Raw genomic sequence first — 16603 nt, 5'->3', positions numbered from 1 at the left:
TCGGTCCCGTCAGTGCCGGATACCAGAAAGTTTCCTGTATGAAGTAATCATTTAATGTGCACTCACTGTTAAACAGTGGCTGTGCACAGTATATAGCAGTGTGATACAGGTTGGAATGGGGATGAAGTAGAAACAAAAGAAAGACGCATTTATATAGCGCCTTTCACAGCCTCAAGACGTCCCAAAGTGCTTTATAGCCAATTAAGTATTTTTGAAGTGTAGTCACTGTTGTAATGTAGGAAACGCGGCAGCCAATTTGTGCACAGCAAGCTCCCACAAACAGCAAGGTGATAATCTGTTAGTGTTGGACATCAGCTACTGTCGCAGGTCAGTTTATTCTTGGGTTTTGATTGACAGTTCCCAAACAAAAGAGTTAATTCAGGTCAAGTAATTTGATTTATTTAGACCATTCAACAGTGTGGCAGTCTCCGCACGATCGCTGTGTTCAGTCAACCGCAGAGGAAATGAAAGGTACAAAACCGATCATAGAAACATAGAATATAGGAGCAGGAGTAGGCCATTCGGCCCCTCGAGCCTGCTCCGCTATTCAATGAGATCATGGCTGATCATCCAAACTCAGTACCCTGTCTCTGCCTTCTCCCCATATCCCTTGATCCCTTTAGCCTTAAGAAATATATCTAACTCCTTCTTGAATATATTTAATGAATTGGCCTCTACTGCCTTCTGTGGTAGAGAATTCCACAGGTTCACCACTCTCTGGGTGAAGAAATTCCTCCTCATCTCAGTCATAAATGGCTTACCCCTTATCCTTAGACTGTGACCCCTGGTTCTAGACATCCTTCCAACATCTAGTCTGTCTAGTCCTGTTAGAATTTTATAAGTTTCAATGAGATCCCCTCTCATTCTTCTAAACTCCAGCGAGTACAAGCCCAATCGATCCAATCTCTCCTCATACGTCATTCTTGCCATCCCAGGTATCAGTCTGGTGAATCTTCACCGAGCTCCTTCCATGGCAAGAACATCGTTCCTCAGATAAGGCGACCAAAACTGCACACAATACTCAAGGTGTGGTCTCACCAAGGCCCTGTACAACTGCAGCAAGACATCCTTGTTCCTGTACTCGAACCCTCTCGCTACAAAGGCCAACATACCATTTGCCTTCTTAACCGTCTGCTGCACCTGCATGCTTACCTTCAGCGACTGGTGCACAAGGACACCCAGGTCTCGTTGCACTTCCCCTTCTCCCAATCTATTGCCATTCAGATAATAATCTGCCTTCCTGTTTTTGCTACCGAAGTGGATAACCTCGCATTTATCCACGTTATATTGCATCTGCCATGTTTCTGCCCAATCACCCAACCTGTCCAAATCATCCTGGAGTTTCTCGGCATCCTCCTCACAGCACACATGCCCACCCAGCTTTGTGTCGTCTGCAAATTTGGAGATATTACATCTAGTTCCCTTGTCTAGATCATTAATATATATTGTGAACAGCTGGGGTCCAAGGACCGATCCCTGCGGTACCCCACTAGTCACTGCCTGCCACTCGGAAAAAGACCCGTTTATTCCGACTCTTTGCTTTCTGTCTGCCAACCAGTTCTCTATCCAAGTCAGTACCTTGCCCCCAATCCCATGTGCCTTAACTTTACACGCTAATCTCTTATGCGGGACCTTATCGAAAGCCTTCTGAAAGTCCAAATACACCACATCCACTGGTTCTCCCTTATCTATTTTACCAGTTACATCCTCAAAAAATTCCAGTAGATTAGTTAAGCACAATTTACCTTTTGTGAATCCATGTTGACTTTGTCCGATCCTGTCACTGTTTTTCAAGTGCTCTGCTGTTACATCTTTTATAATGGACTCTAGCATTTTCCCCACTACCGATGTCAGGCTTACCGGTCTGTAATTCCCCGTTTTCTCTCTACCACCTTTTTTGAATAGTGGGGTAACATTAGCTACCCTCCAATCCATGGGTACTGTTCCAGATTCCGTCGAATGCTGGAAGATGATCAGCAAAGCATCAACTATTTCTAGGGCCACTTCCTTAAGTACCCTAGGATGTAGATTATCAGGCCCTGGGGATTTATCAGCCTTCAATCCCAACAACTTCCTTAACACCATTTCCCTACAAATACTGATTTCTTTCAGTTCCTCCCTTTCATCAGACCCTATGTTCCCCGACATCTCTGGGAGGTTATTTGTGTCCTCCTTTGTGAAGACAGAACCAAAATATATATTTAATTGGTCTGCCATTTCTTTGTTCCCCATTATAAATTCCCCTGATTCTGACTGCAAGGGACCTACGCTTGACTTCACCAATCATTTTCTCTTCACATATCTATAAAAGCTTTTACAGTCAGTTTTTATGTTCCCTGCAAGCTTACTCTCATATTCTATTTTCCCCTTCTTAATTAATCCCTTTGTCCTCCTTTGTTGAATCCTAAACTGCTCCCAATCCTCAGGTTTACTGCTTTTTCTGGCCAATTTATATGTCCTCTCCTTGGATCTTATGCTATCCCTAATTTCCCTTGTTAGCCACGGTTGAGTCACATTTTTGTGTTTTATTTTTATGCCAAACTGGGATGAACAAATTCTGTAGTTCATCCATGCGGTCTTTGAATGTTTGCCATTGCCTATCCACCGTTAACCCTTTGAGTGACATTCCCCAATCAATCCTACCCAACGCACGCCTCAGACCATCGTAGTTTCCTTTATTTAAATTCAGGACCCTAGTCTCCGAGTCAACTACTTCATTCTCCATCTTAAATGAAGAATTCTATCATATGATCGCTCCGACCCAAGGGGCCTCGCACAACAAGATTTCTAATTAATCCTTTCTCGTTACATAATACCCAGCTTTGGAAAATCAAAATCAACCACTTTCCCAACGCTAAATAGTTGGCAATTTAAGCAGACACGTCAGCGTAGGTTTCAGGTTATAAAGGGAGCAGCTCCACTCAATCTGTGCTCTCACACTCGTACACGGTGATGATCACAGCACCAGCCGTCAAGAGTAAACAAGATCTCAATCGGTGACACAATCTGCGCCAGTATAAAAGCCGAGAAAATCCACTTTTAAGCTGATGCTGACCTTTTCCACTTTTGGCGAGTGGAGAAAAATACAAGAGGAGCAGAAAGAGGAGAGCGCTGGACAACACACAAGATAAACAGTGGGAGGGAGCGAGACAGGGAGGGTAGACCTTGACTACTGACGATAGCGAGTCGGCAGCCCGTTTTACATATCTCTATTTTTTTTCCATTTCCACTGAAGTCAAATGGATGCCAACTCGCAATCACCATTTTACACTAGTGCACAAAGTCGAGATCTACCCGAGGGAGGGAGGGGAGTCTGAATAGGGACTCAACACAGGGAGCCGCGTAATCTCCTAAAATTCAGACTACTGTTCAATAGAAACAATATTTTAAACTTGAATAGGTTGACCAAAACAGGTTATTTTGGAAGCTTTGCTTACTTTGACTATGCGTTCATGCATCCTTGCTTTCCGGTAATTGCCTGTTCTCTTGGCCTGTGCAGCAGCAGACTTGTACTTGTCCATCCTCTGTTGAAGGGCCTCCATGACATCTTTCGGGGGAGCGAGAATACCTGCCGATATAATGAAAAACCCCGATCAACAGAAGGGCTCGTGCAATTCTGCATCGGGTCACTGGGGGTACAAGCACTGACTGCAACATTTACAAAGACCCTGGGGATAAACCTCCAATTACTTGACACACCCGGTGTGAGAAGTGTTCCAACACTGGGTACTGACACTGCGCCACATCCACTGGCCCAGATCGTGTTGGCGCTGCTCTTGTCCGAGTAAAGGCAGCGTACAGTAGAAGTGGTGAATGTACTCCCAAACTGGCTCTTCCTGGACCCTGGCCTTGGTGAATCCAGCAAGCTTGCACTGGAGTTGCCAGCAGTTACGCGGTACTTGCACTTTGGGAACCGGTAGTGCGAGCATTCCACAGACACCAGTATACGTTTTTAAAATTCATTCACGGGATGCGGGCGTCGCTGGCAAGGCCTGCATTTATTGCCCATCCCTAATTCCCTCCCGAGAAGGTGGTGGTGAGCCGCCTTCTTGAACCGCTGCAGTCCGTGTGGTGAAGGTACTCCCAACAGTCCTGTTATACTTCTTTGTAGCGGTTTGGTACAACTGAGTGGCTTGCTGGGCCATTTCAGAGGACACTTAGGAGTCAACCTCTTTGCTGTGGGTCTGGAGTCACATATAGACCTGACCGGGCAAGGACGGCAGATTTCCTTCCCTAAACGACATGAGTGAACCAAATGGGTTTTTACGACAATCGTGGTCACCATTACAGATATTAGCTTTTTATTCCAGATTTATTTAACTGTAGATGATTTATGGGGGTGCTAAGTTTATAATAATAATGTTTGCTAACAGACAGGAAATTGGTGACAAGTTTATATACATGATGAGGCATTGCAACACTCAGCACAGGGGTGGTCAATTAGATCTGGGCTGGCTCAGTGGATTAGAGGCCCTGGAGAAGGTCCAGAGGAGGGCCACTAAATTAGGGCCTGGTCTAAAAGCCCTTCGTTATCACAATAGGTTGCAAGAGCTGGGTCTTTTACTCTAGGCGAGCTGGACTGGGAAATTTGATTGTGGAGTATTTGGGAACTTTGATTGAAGTATTTCAAATAATAAAGGGACGAGATTGTGTCCATGTGGATAGACTATTCGAATTGGATGGAATAGGGAGAAACAGGGGACATCCGTATAAGTTACGCAAGCATAGAACTAGACGTCAGGTTTTATTTTCTCAGTCATCGACCGCTAGAACAGGTTGCTGACTGGTGCCGTGAGCGCAGGTTTGCTTTAAGCGTTCATAAAGGAGCTGGATAAGTCCTGGCCGAGAATCAAATCACTGCGTACAGGAAACTCTCGATTTACCGGCACCTAAATAACCGGAAATCTCTGTTAACCGGCAAAATTCTTGAGTCGGTTCAGGTAAGTTTTACTTCATATTAGTGGCCGTTCCTGGATCTGTGGCTGTGTAACTGGGGTTTCTGCACCTGTGCAACAGGGACGCCTGGATCTGTGGCCGTGTACAGGGCTGTCGTACCTTTTACTATACCTCTCTGTAATCCGGACTTTTTGATAAACTGGCACCACGCCGGTCCCGGATAAAAAAAAAAGAGTTTCCTGTACAAAGGTAAGCGAGTTGTTGGACGATATACCTCATGATCACTGTGGTCTGCTGAACTCATTTTGGTTGCCTTTGAGGATCGGTGAGGAATTTCCATGAATTTGCCTAGGTGTTTTTTTTTTTTTTTTAAACCTCTCCTAGGAGATTACATGGCTGCTGGTGGAGGAGACATCAGGGGTCATGACGCTCAAGTGCAACATGACCGAACGGGACAGACTCGATACGTCAGCTGGACTTTTCCTGTCCGTCATTTAAGTATGGTCGTATATTTTGTGCAAACATGCAGCCCAGAGGAATCAAGCTGTACTGACTGGGAGGGTCCACGGCAATGTTCCCATTAATTAAAAAAAAAAATTAAGGGGCTGTATGTTACTTCCCCATTGTAAAGCCGGCTGCGCGGGAGGTCCAGAGAGCGGTGGGGCCGCTTAAAGAGAACATTGGCCCATGGTGATGCTCAGTTGCTGCATATATTCAGGGCTGAGACCGATAGACTTTTGGACTCTCAGGGAATCAAGGGATATGGAGATCGGGCGGAAAAGTGGAGTTGAGGTCGATGATCAGCCGGGATCTTATTGAATGGCGGAGCAGGCTTGAGGGGCCGCATGGCTGACTCCTGCTCCTAATTCTAACGTTATGTTATATTTCCAGCCTATGCCGAGTTAGCTGACCTCAGGCAGAGCAACAGTAGGCCACTAAGCTGGGGGGGGGGGCAGAAATCAGCGAGCGTTCCTGATCACAATCTAGTGACTGCTACTGGAAAGTGTGGGGAGGACAGGGTTAGGCTTGGCTGTTACGCCGCCCATGACTTGTCTAGGCTCACACGTGAAGAATGGCCACTTTGGCCAGGTAGCCAAACACAAAGAACCGCAGCCCAGCACGAGTCAGCTCTTCATCAGGACAGAAGGGGAGAGCGCGGGAAGAAAAACAACAACAACTTGCATTTATATAGCACCTTTAACGTAGTAAAATGTCCCAAGGTGCTTCACAGGAGCGTTCTCAAACAAAATTTGACACCGAGCCACATAAGGAGATATTAGGGTAGATGACCAAAAGCTTGGTCAGAGAGGTCGGTCTTAAGAAGCATCTTAAAAGAACGCTACTGGATTAGTAATCCAGAGGCCTGGGCTAATGATCCGGAGACATCAGTTCAAATCCCACCATGGGAAAAAGCTAGTACCAGTAATGGTGACCATGAAACGGCCGGATTGTCTTAAAAACCCATCTGGTTCACTAAAGCCCTTTAGGGAAGGCTATCTGGCGTCCTTACCCGGTCTGGCCGATATGTGACTCCAGACCCACAGCAATGTGGTTGACTCTCAATTGCCCTCTGAAATAGCCCAGCAAACCACTCAGTTGTAACAAACAGCGGTTCAAGAAGGCGGCTCACCGCCACCTTCTCAAGGGCAACTAGGGATGGGCAATAAATGCTGGCCTTGCCAGCGACGCCCACATCCCGTGAACGAATAAAAAAGAGATAGAGGGGCGAAGAGGTTCAGGGAGGGAATTCCACAGCTTTGGGCCTCGGCAGCTGAAGGCACGGCCACCAATGGTCAAGCGGCCAGAATTGGAGGAGCGCAATATCACGGAGGGTTGTGGGGCTGGAGTAGGTTACAGAGATAGGGAAGGGCGAGGCCATGGAGGGATTTGAAAACATGGATGAGAATTTTTAAATCGAAGCGTCGCTTAACCGGGAGCCAACGAGCACAAGGGTGATGGGTGAACAATTCTTCTTCTTAGGCAGACCCTCGGAACCGAGTATGACTTGCAAATGAGTTTGCAGGTGACTGATGAGTCCAATGCGGGACCGACAGTCTCTCGTCACAGGTGGGGCAGACGGTGGTTGAAGGGGCGGGTGGGTGGGGTTCTCGGGTTGACGTGCGCTCCTTGCGCTTGCTCCCGGCGAAGAGACTCGAGGTGTTCGGCGCCTTCCCGGATGCTTCTCCTCCACTTTGTGCGGTCTTGGGCCAGGGATTCCCAGGTGTCGGCGGTGGGGATGTTACACTTTTTCTGGGTGAACAGTGCAAGTTAGGACACGGCCCAGGATTATCCCCAACTGACAGAAGGGCACAGGATCCAACAATCGGATGCAAGACCCACCTGATGATGAAGTCAGTGGCTGTGCAGGAGAGGCTGTTGGGACCGAGGGAGCAGGCGAATGAGCATGAGGAATCGATGGTTGGTCCTTTGGTAAAAGATCTGGGGAGAAAACATACACCTAAATAAACAAATGGAAGCAGCCAAGTTATTTCTACAGTCCCAGACCCAGTTTTTGAAGCTCATTAAATTCAGGAAGGACCCCAGATTAAATACAGCCAGTAAGAATTGGTTCCTACGACACATTGCAAAAATCATGGAACACAGCGAGAGAAGCACGAAGATATACCGATGACACAAATGCACAACTGATCAAGTGCATACCAAAAGGGGGTGGCAGGCCACTGAAGTCCACAGTCTCGCCTCTATCCAGTGCCTCAAGAACAGGATCAAATTTCTGGTTTGAATAGAAAAAACAATAAGCTGTTAATGAGGTTCATCTGCATTTTCTGCACAGCCTCCAGTGAGTGGAAGAGAAGCCTTACTGGAGTCCCAGACTGTGACCTCCCATTCCCCACCCTGCAAATGCTGTTTAGGAACACAGGAACAGCCCCTCGAGCCTGTTCCGCCATTCAATTAGATCATGGCTGATCTGTATCTTAACTCCATCGACCTGCCTTGGATGTGTAACTGTCGATACCCCTGCCTAACAAAAATCTAACAATCTCAGTTTTGAAATTTTCAACCAGAGTCCAACTTTCTTTCTTTTGTGAATTTTGTTCACATTAAGGTTAGGGGTGTTAATACCAGGGGAATGGAACACTTTCCAGTTCAGGTACCCAATGCCAGCACTACCAGATGCCGAGTAAATCTCGCAGACATTTTTCCATTTTCTTCACCAGTCATCCAATTCAATTCAATTTTTATTTGTCATATATGCAGCAGACGTGTGTACTGCACAATGAAATGTTGATTTTTACGAGTCCTCCCAACATTGGAATAAATATGGCATAACAATGATAAAATAATAGAAAGACAGTAATAGTAAATAAAACAGTAATAAATAATAATAATCGTTCATGAGTCTTATGGCCTGGGGGTAGAAGCTGTTTCGAAACCTGTTGGTACGAGACAGTATGCTTCGGTATCTCTTACCGGACGGGAGCAGGGCAAAGAGGTTGCGGCTGGGGTGACTCGCGTCTTTAATGATTCTCAGGGCCTTCCCCCGGCACCTCTCGGGGTAGATATCCTGCACAGCAGGTAGTTTAATTCCAGTGGCCTCTCTGAGCGAGGCTGCCTACTTAATACTAATTAGCACCAAGTTACTTGTACAGTAGTTTTGTGCTTTGGGCCAACGTGAAGGGAAACCGATGGCGGCTCACCAAATACATTCCATGCAGGATCTTTACCATCAACAGACAGAGGGGACGATCATCAAACTAGTCTAGGCTGTTGAACCTAATGCATCACCTGCTCCCCTACCGCAGCACGTACCATCCGTAATATTAACATGAGCTCTCAACATAAATCAGAGTGACTGCTGCCAACGACCGGAAATTGTGTTGGTTTAAGTATTAATATAGAAACATAGAAAAATAGGAGCAGGAGTCGGCCATTCGACCCTGCTCCGCCATTCAATATGATCATGGCCGATCCTCTATCTCAATACAAGAAACACTCTTAACCGGCACCTAAATATCCGGAAATCTCTCTGAACCGGCAAAATTCAGGAGTAGGTTCAGGTAAGTTTTATTATATATTAGTGGACGTGTAACCGGGGTTCCTGGATCTGTGGCCGTGTAACAGGTGCCGTGTAACCATGGCTCCTGCACCTGCGGCCGTGTATGGGGCGCTCATACCTTGGTAAGTATACCTCTCTGTAATCCGAACTTTTTCATCAACCGGCACCACGCCGGTCCCGTCGGTGCTGGATAAAAAAAAGTTTCCTGTACCATATTCCCGCTCTCTCCCCATACCCCTTGATTCCTTTTGTGTCTAGAAATCTATCTATCTCCTTCTTAAATATATTCAGTGACTTGGCCTCCACAGCCTTCTGTGGTAGAGGATGCCACAGGTTCACCACCCTCAGTGAAGAGATTTCTCCTCATCTCAGTCCTAAATGTCCTACCCCGTATCCTGAGACTGTGACCCCTCGTTCTAGACCCCCCAGCCAGGAGAAACATCCTCTCTGCATCCAGTCTGTCTAGCCCGGTCAGAATTTTATATGTTTCAATGAAATATATATCGTAATATCTGTGGTTTAATAATAATGGATATCATCACGGGTTGGTTTAAGTATTATGCATAATAATTTCGCGGGGGGGGAGGGTTGCGGAGATTTATTTGTTCGGAGCGCAAGCTCCGTGTGAAGGGAAAGGAGAAGAAAAATTAATAAAGGTGGACATTTGCCGACGCAGATTTTCTTTTCCTGATGCGGTTCTGTTCGGCAGTAGCGACACTGCCGGCCCGCTCGGTGCAAAAGCGGGGCCTGTAGGTTCTTGTTCGGGGCTCGAGACCTACACCGGGTGTTTACAAAGCCTCCCCACCGGTTCCAGTGCTCCCCCTGCGCTCGGCCGCCTCCTCCCCTTTCCGGCATCTTATCTTCTCTCCGCCTTCCGTCTCCCATCACCCGAGTGAGCAGTGGCACTGCGCTCCTGCAGGGCCCGCCCTGCGCTCCAGGCCCCCGCACCCACCACATTTATAGGACCTATTCTATCGCTGGGCAAGTTCTGGGTTAAAACCGCCGCCATTTTCAAACTGCGCATGCGCAACGACTTCAACCTCGTTGGCAGCAGTCGCAGCCATTCACAATTTGACATCAACATGTTCAAAAGGGATATTATACATTTGCAAAATGTCTGAACTAAGGCTTTGACCACGGCTCTGCCAGGACCACCCCCCCCCCCCCCCCACCCCCCCAGCTCTTTCACGTAGCTCACAGATTCTGGTCAAGTTGCGGCTGTATGCTTGAAACACAAGGGGTCGCTACAGTTTGGCATTAGTCTCACCTTGCTTATTCGGTAGTATTTTGTGGCGAGCTCGGTGTCCCCGCTGCGTTTGGCGCGCAGCGCCGCCAGCTTGTATTCCCTCTGTCTGCTCATGGCGGTCCCCTTCATGCTGGAATTCACTGACACTGAACAAAGTCGAGAGAAGAACGGAGCTTATAGGTTTTCAACACATGCAAGTTAATTGGAAAAAGGCTGCACATTAGTTCTTAGAATCGCATGTGCCTCACACCCATTCCAAAAAGGAATCCAGCAACAGTAGCACCAACAGGAGGGTAGGGGTGTGCCAGTTCTGTAACTGCACGAGAGTTGGAGGGTCGGAAGTGAACCGCACAAAGATTTTTCCTTTGAGATTTGTGTTGTCCATTCACACTTACTAGGAACTCAACAGCTTAGTTATCTAAATTTAGGAACTTAACTTATGGTGTCAGCTGTGACTCAGAAGGTTGTGGGTTCAAGTCCCACCCCAGAGACTTGAGCACAAAAATCTAGGTCGACACTCTTGTAGTACTGAGCGAGTGCTGCGCTGTCTTTCAGATGAGATGTTAAACTGAGGCCCCGTCTGCTCTCTCTGGTGGACGTTAAAAGATCCCATGGCCACTATTTTGAAGGAGGGCAGGGGGGGAGTTATCCCCAGTGTCCTGGCCAATATTTATCCCTCAATCAACATCACAAAAACCGATCATCTGGTCATTATCACATTGCTGTTTGTGGGAGCTTGCTGTGTGCAAATTGGCTGCCGCGTTTCCTACATTACAATAGTGACACCACTTCAAAAGTACTTCATTGGCTATAAAGCACTTTGGGATGTCCTGAGGTTGAGAAAGGCGCTATATAACTGCAAGGTTAGCACTATTGCCTCACAGCGCCAGGGACCCGGGTTCGAATTCAGCCTCAGGTGACTGTGTGTGGAGTTTGCACATTCTCCCCGTGTTTGCGTGGGTTTTCTCCGGGTGCTCCGGTTTCCTCCCACAGTCCAAAGATGTGCAGGTTAGGTTGATTGGCTATGATAAATTGACCCTTAGTGTTAGGGGGATTAAATACGTGGGGTTACAGGGATAGGGTGGGATATGTGTTGGTGTAGGGGTTATGGGGATCGGGTGGGATATGTGTCGGTGCAGGCTCGATGGGCCGAAATGGCCTCTATCTGCACTGTGGGGTTTCTGTGATTTCTGTGATCTGTGAAGTCTTTCTTAGACTCAAACTTCTCTTTAAACCTTTACTGCCTTCAGACTAAAAGAGACTTCTACCCCAGCAGTCTGGCCGAAGACCGTCCAGCCAGTCATCTACTTGGCCAGCTGTTCCGAATACACAAGATTTATAATTCCACGCAACATTCAGTGAAACGAACTTCAGTATCACTCCACTATGAATCACTTGATGCAATGGCTTTGCAGTTAAACAATACATTACATCACAGTAGTCTAAGATGCGCGTTAAATGAAAGTATTGGTGACATTTTCTAGGCTTCACAAGATATTTCTTCTGCTCAGCATCTAGGAGCACTCCTATAAGCAATTCCCATGCTCTTTACAAGCTAAAGTTTGTCCTTAAACATGGCCAGGAATTTCGCCCAAAACAGTACGTCGTAAAGCTGATTTTCAGCACAAAAGGTAGGAAATTCGAGCGCGTGACTTACAAAATCTATAAGCTACGCCCTAGTTTCCTTGATCTTTTATACCGATTCAGTGAATCTTTTGCCGAAACCCTCCGCTGCTCAGTAACATAGCTCCACCACCCCCCAAACCATGTAAAAGAGAGAACGCAAGTTTCCTGCACTTTTGAACGGGCATAAACTTGTGCCTAAAATTTTAGGACCCAATGTCATATTTCTAGCGTTTCGTGTCGATTTATTTTTTTAAATTCTCCCCTTGGGGACCCACAATGAATTTATGGACTTTTGAACGCATTTTAATGGCATCAGAATGAGTTACATTAAAATGTGAAAAGCTTCAGTGATTGCATTTTCTTAAAGATGTTGCACTTAATATGCATAACAGTTGGTTTGACGGCTTCAAACTTCAATTTTCAGAGAGAGAGACTTGAAGGAAACTGCCGTCGGCTCTACGCGTCACTTGCGCTGATTTCTGATGGTTTTACACTGGTTTTTATATGCCGCCGCATGCTAATGAGAGTGCCAGGAAATTTTGGCGTAAAGCTGCCGACAGCAAGAGCCGTGATAAATCTGGCCTAACGTGCTGGTTACGGCGTTTGAGGAAATTCTGGGCCATAATATCTAGTGGTGTAGTGTTTCCCAGGTCGAACAGAAACCCTCGTTATTGTAATTAGATCACTGGAATGATCACGAGCCTTCTTGTACTCTCAGACAGCATAGTAACTCTCCATCGGATTTAGACTATAATCTGAGTCAAGCTGTGAATCAGATTTTTAATTAAAAAGTAAAAATTAAACGGTAGCAGAAAGTCAATACATCCGATTTTGCTGGATCACAGAAAGTTTAATTTACATCTTTTTGTAACAATTAGAAGATGTGACACTTCGCTAACCCACATGTTAAAGAATGAACTTGCATTTCCATAGCGCCTTTCATGTCCTCGGGACGTCCCAAGGCGCTCTACAGCCAATTAAGTGCTTTTGACATAACAACAGAAAACGCTGCAAACACTCAGCAGGCCAGGCAGCATCCGTGGAGAGAGAAACACAGAGTTAACGTTTCGGGTCTGGGACAACCTGAAACGTTGACTTGGTTTCTCTCTCCACAGATGCTGCCTGGCCTGCTGAGTGTTTCCAGCATTTTCTGTTGTTATTTCAGATTTCCAGCATCCGCAGTATTTTGCTAAAGTACTTTTGACGTATAGTCACTTGCAATGTAGGAAATGAGGTAATCAATTTGCGCCCAGCAAAGTCACACAAACAGCAATGTGATAATAACAGTTTGTTTAGCGATGTTGGCAGAGAGATAAATGTTGGCCAGGACACCCTGCTCTTCTTCAAACTAGCGCCATGGGATCTTTTACATCCACCTGAGAGCGCAGATGGGGCCTCGGTTTAACGGCTCATCTGAAAGACGGCACCTCCGACAGTGCGGCACTCCCTCAGCACTGCACTGGAGCATCAGCCTAGCTTTATGTACTCAAGTCTCCGGAGTGGGACTTGAACCCACAAGCTTCTGACTCAGAGGCGAGTGCTACCCACTGAGCCACAGTGGGAAGATTTTTTTTTAAAAACCTCAAGAAATATAGAAACCTGTCGAGAGGAGGTGCCATTCTGATCTTACCTGCTCTGTTATTGGACACTGGGATAGCGGCCTCCATTTTGGCAGGCAGTGGCACTTGCGCTCGTGGGCTTGATCTTCTGTCTGCTGGAGGAGGCACAACCTCCAGTACAGACATCTTTGGTTTGGGTAGTAAAGGAGGTGGTGCAGGTTGTGATGCGGGCACGGGATGCTGTCTGGGCACAGGCAGGTCAATTAAGACAGAATGGTCTTCCGTCAAAGAGGTGGGTGGGGCTGTCGTGGTATTACTAGGTTTCCCAGAAGCCACAGTGGGTGGGATGTCCTCTTCATTAATCTGCTTCCCTTTCTTCACAGAAGCAAGCATGGATTGTAAAGTCTAGAAAGGAAAGATCAGAGTGAATCAGTTATGGAACTGAAAAAAACTCGTTTGCTAGCCACTAGCTAAGGCTGTGGATCAAAATCCGTAACATCCAAGAAGCCTTGAACACCAATTTCAAGATAGTGAAAGCCCAACAGGCTACCAATAGTCAGAAGGTATAGGCTCAAGCCCTACTTCAGAACTTGAGGACATAATCTAGGCTGACACTTCAGCGCAGTATCAAAAGGAGCTTGCACTCAATTAACGTTCAGGTAGCATTGCACCACAGGAACAGATTTTGCACATCAAGTCCCATTATCCACAATACTCTCATTATGCATTGGTCAATGGTGCTAGCATTATTTGAAGGGGGAAAAAAACACTGGGTGAATGGCTCTTGGGGTCTAACTGGAGAGATGCATGTTGGACATTTTGGGGAGTTAAGGGTTAACAGTTGAACTTTTTTGTATCTTGAAGCAACAGGCTTTCCACTATAAACAGGATGACATTGAAGCGTGGTGAGGAGAAAGCATGGCTTGTCTTCTGATATTTAAAGTGCTTGTGTAAGGTATGGAGTAAAAGGTAAAGTAATAAAAAGGGCAAAAGCAGGAACTAAGTGTCACAAAACATCTTTGAAAGTTCTCTATCTGAATGCACGTAGCATTCGTAACAAAATAGATGAGTTAATGGCACAAATAACTACATATGGGTATGATCTTGTGGCCATTACAGAAACATGGCTGCAGGGTGACAATGCCTGGGAATTAAACATACCAGGTTATTTAACGATCAGGAAGGACAGGCAGGAAGGAAGGGGAGGTGGGGAGGCTATGTTAACAAAGGAAGGAATCACTGTAATACAGAGAAATGATATTGGGTCAAAAGATCAGGATAATGAAACAGTTTGGGTGGAGGTAAGGAATAATAAGGGGAAAAAAACACTAGTGGGCGTAGTCTATAGGCCTCCGAACAGTGGCAACTCTGTTGGACGGAGTATCAATCAGGAAATAGTTGAGGCTTGTAATAAGGGAACATCTATAATTATGGGGGATTTTAACTATCATGTTAATTGGACAAATCAAATTGGGCAGGGCAACCTTGAGGATGAGTTCATTGAGTGTATTAGGGATGGGTTTCTTGAGCAGTATGTAACTGAACCGACCAGGGGGCAAGCAACCTTAGATCTGGTCCTGTATAACGAGATGGGATTAATTAAAAATGTCCTAGTAAAGGATCCCCTTGGAATGAGTGACCATAACATGGTTGAATTCCATATTCAATTAGAGGGTGAGAAGGTTGGATCTCAAACAAGCGTGCTAAGCTTGAATAAAGGAGACTATGAAGGTATGAGAGCGGAATTGAGTAGAGTGGATTGGGAAAATAGATTAAAGGGTAAGGCGATACATGATCAGTGGTGTACATTTAAGGAGTTATTTTACAACTTCCAAAAAATATATATTCCACTGAGAAGAAAAGGGTGTAAAAGAAAAGAAAAGACAGCCATCCGTGGCTAAGTAAAGAAATTAAGGATAGTATTCGACTAAAAACAAGGGCATATAAGGTAGCCAAATCTAGTGGGAGGATAGAGGATTGGGAAAACTTTAAAAGACAGCAAAAAATAACAAAAAGATTGATTAAGGGAAGATAGATTATGAAAGTAAATTAGCAAAAAATATAAAAACAGATAGTAAGAGTTTTTATAGTTATATAAAAAGAAAAAGGGTGGCTAAAGTAAATGTTGGTCCCTTAGAGGATGAGACCGGGAAATTAATGGTGGGAAATATGGAGATGGCAAAAACACTGAATGAATATTTTACATCAGTCTTTACAGTAGAAGACACTAAGAATATCCCAACACTGGACAAACAGGGGGCTAAAGGGGGGGGGGAGGAGCTAAACATGATCAAAATCACTAAGGAAATGGTACTCGGTAAAATAATGGGACTCAAGGCGGATAAATCACCTGGACCTGATGGCTTACATCCCAGGGTCTTGAGGGAAGTGGCGGTAGGGATTGTGGATGCATTGGTAATAATTTTCCAAAACTCCCTGGACTCGGCAAAGGTCCCGGCAGACTGGAAAACTGCTAATATAACACCCTTATTTAAAAAGGGCAGTAGACAGAAGGCTGGAAACTATAGACCGGTTAGCCTAACATCTGTGGTAGGTAAAATTTTGGAGTCCATTATTAAGGAGACAGTAACAGGACATTTGGATAATCATAATTTAATAGGACAAAGTCAGCATGGTTTTATGGAGGGGAAGTCATGTTTGACAAATTTGCTGGAGTTCTTTGAGGAAGTAACGTATAGGGTGGATAAAGGGGAACCAGTGGACGTAGTGTATTTAGACTTCCAAAAGGCATTTGACAAGGTCACAGAAGTCACAGAAGTCACAGAAACCCCACAGTGCAGATAGAGGCCATTTCGGCCCATCGAGCCTGCACCGACACATATCCCACCTGATCCCCATAACCCCTACATCAACACATATCCCACCCTATCCCCGTAACCCCACGTATTTAATCCCCCTAACACTAAGGGTCAATTTATCATAGCCAATCAACCTAACCCGCACATCTTTGGACTGTGGGAGGAAACCGGAGCACCCGGAGGAAACCCACGCAAACACGGGGAGAATGTGCAAACTCCACACAGACAGTCACCCGAGGCCGGATTCGAACCCGGGTCCCTGGCGCTGTGAGGCAACAGTGCTAACCACTATGCCACCGTGCTGCCCCACAAAAGATTATTGCTTAAGATAAAAAATCACAGGATTGGGGGTAATATTCTGGCATGGATAGAGGATTGGCTATCTAACAGAAGGCAGAGAGTTGGGATAAATGGTTCATTCTCAGACTGGCAATCAGTA

General features: G+C 45.9%; 1 protein-coding gene across 2 annotated transcripts in view; it reads right to left on the bottom strand.

Annotated features, from left to right (window-relative positions):
* LOC147097643 (coiled-coil and C2 domain-containing protein 1A-like) overlaps positions 1 to 16603 on the bottom strand; it is a 140447-nt gene that overhangs the window by 100065 nt on the left and 23779 nt on the right. For both annotated transcript variants that reach the window (XR_015074320.1, XM_085971629.1), the window contains exons 6-10: positions 13417 to 13750; positions 10182 to 10306; positions 7558 to 7630; positions 7237 to 7335; positions 3438 to 3568 (exon numbers count right to left, since the gene is read on the bottom strand). Coding sequence is in view for 1 of the 2 variants with exons in the window: in XM_085971629.1 (XP_085827755.1) it covers positions 3438 to 3568; positions 7237 to 7335; positions 7558 to 7630; positions 10182 to 10306; positions 13417 to 13750 (762 nt within the window). In the remaining variant the exon portion in view is untranslated. The remainder of the gene's footprint in view (positions 1 to 3437; positions 3569 to 7236; positions 7336 to 7557; positions 7631 to 10181; positions 10307 to 13416; positions 13751 to 16603) is intronic.

Source organism: Somniosus microcephalus, chromosome 31 (assembly GCF_052327205.1).
Source record: "Somniosus microcephalus isolate GS21.2 chromosome 31, FLI_Smic_1.0, whole genome shotgun sequence".
NCBI lineage: Eukaryota > Metazoa > Chordata > Chondrichthyes > Squaliformes > Somniosidae > Somniosus > Somniosus microcephalus.
This window is presented reverse-complemented; position numbering and strand designations above follow the sequence as displayed.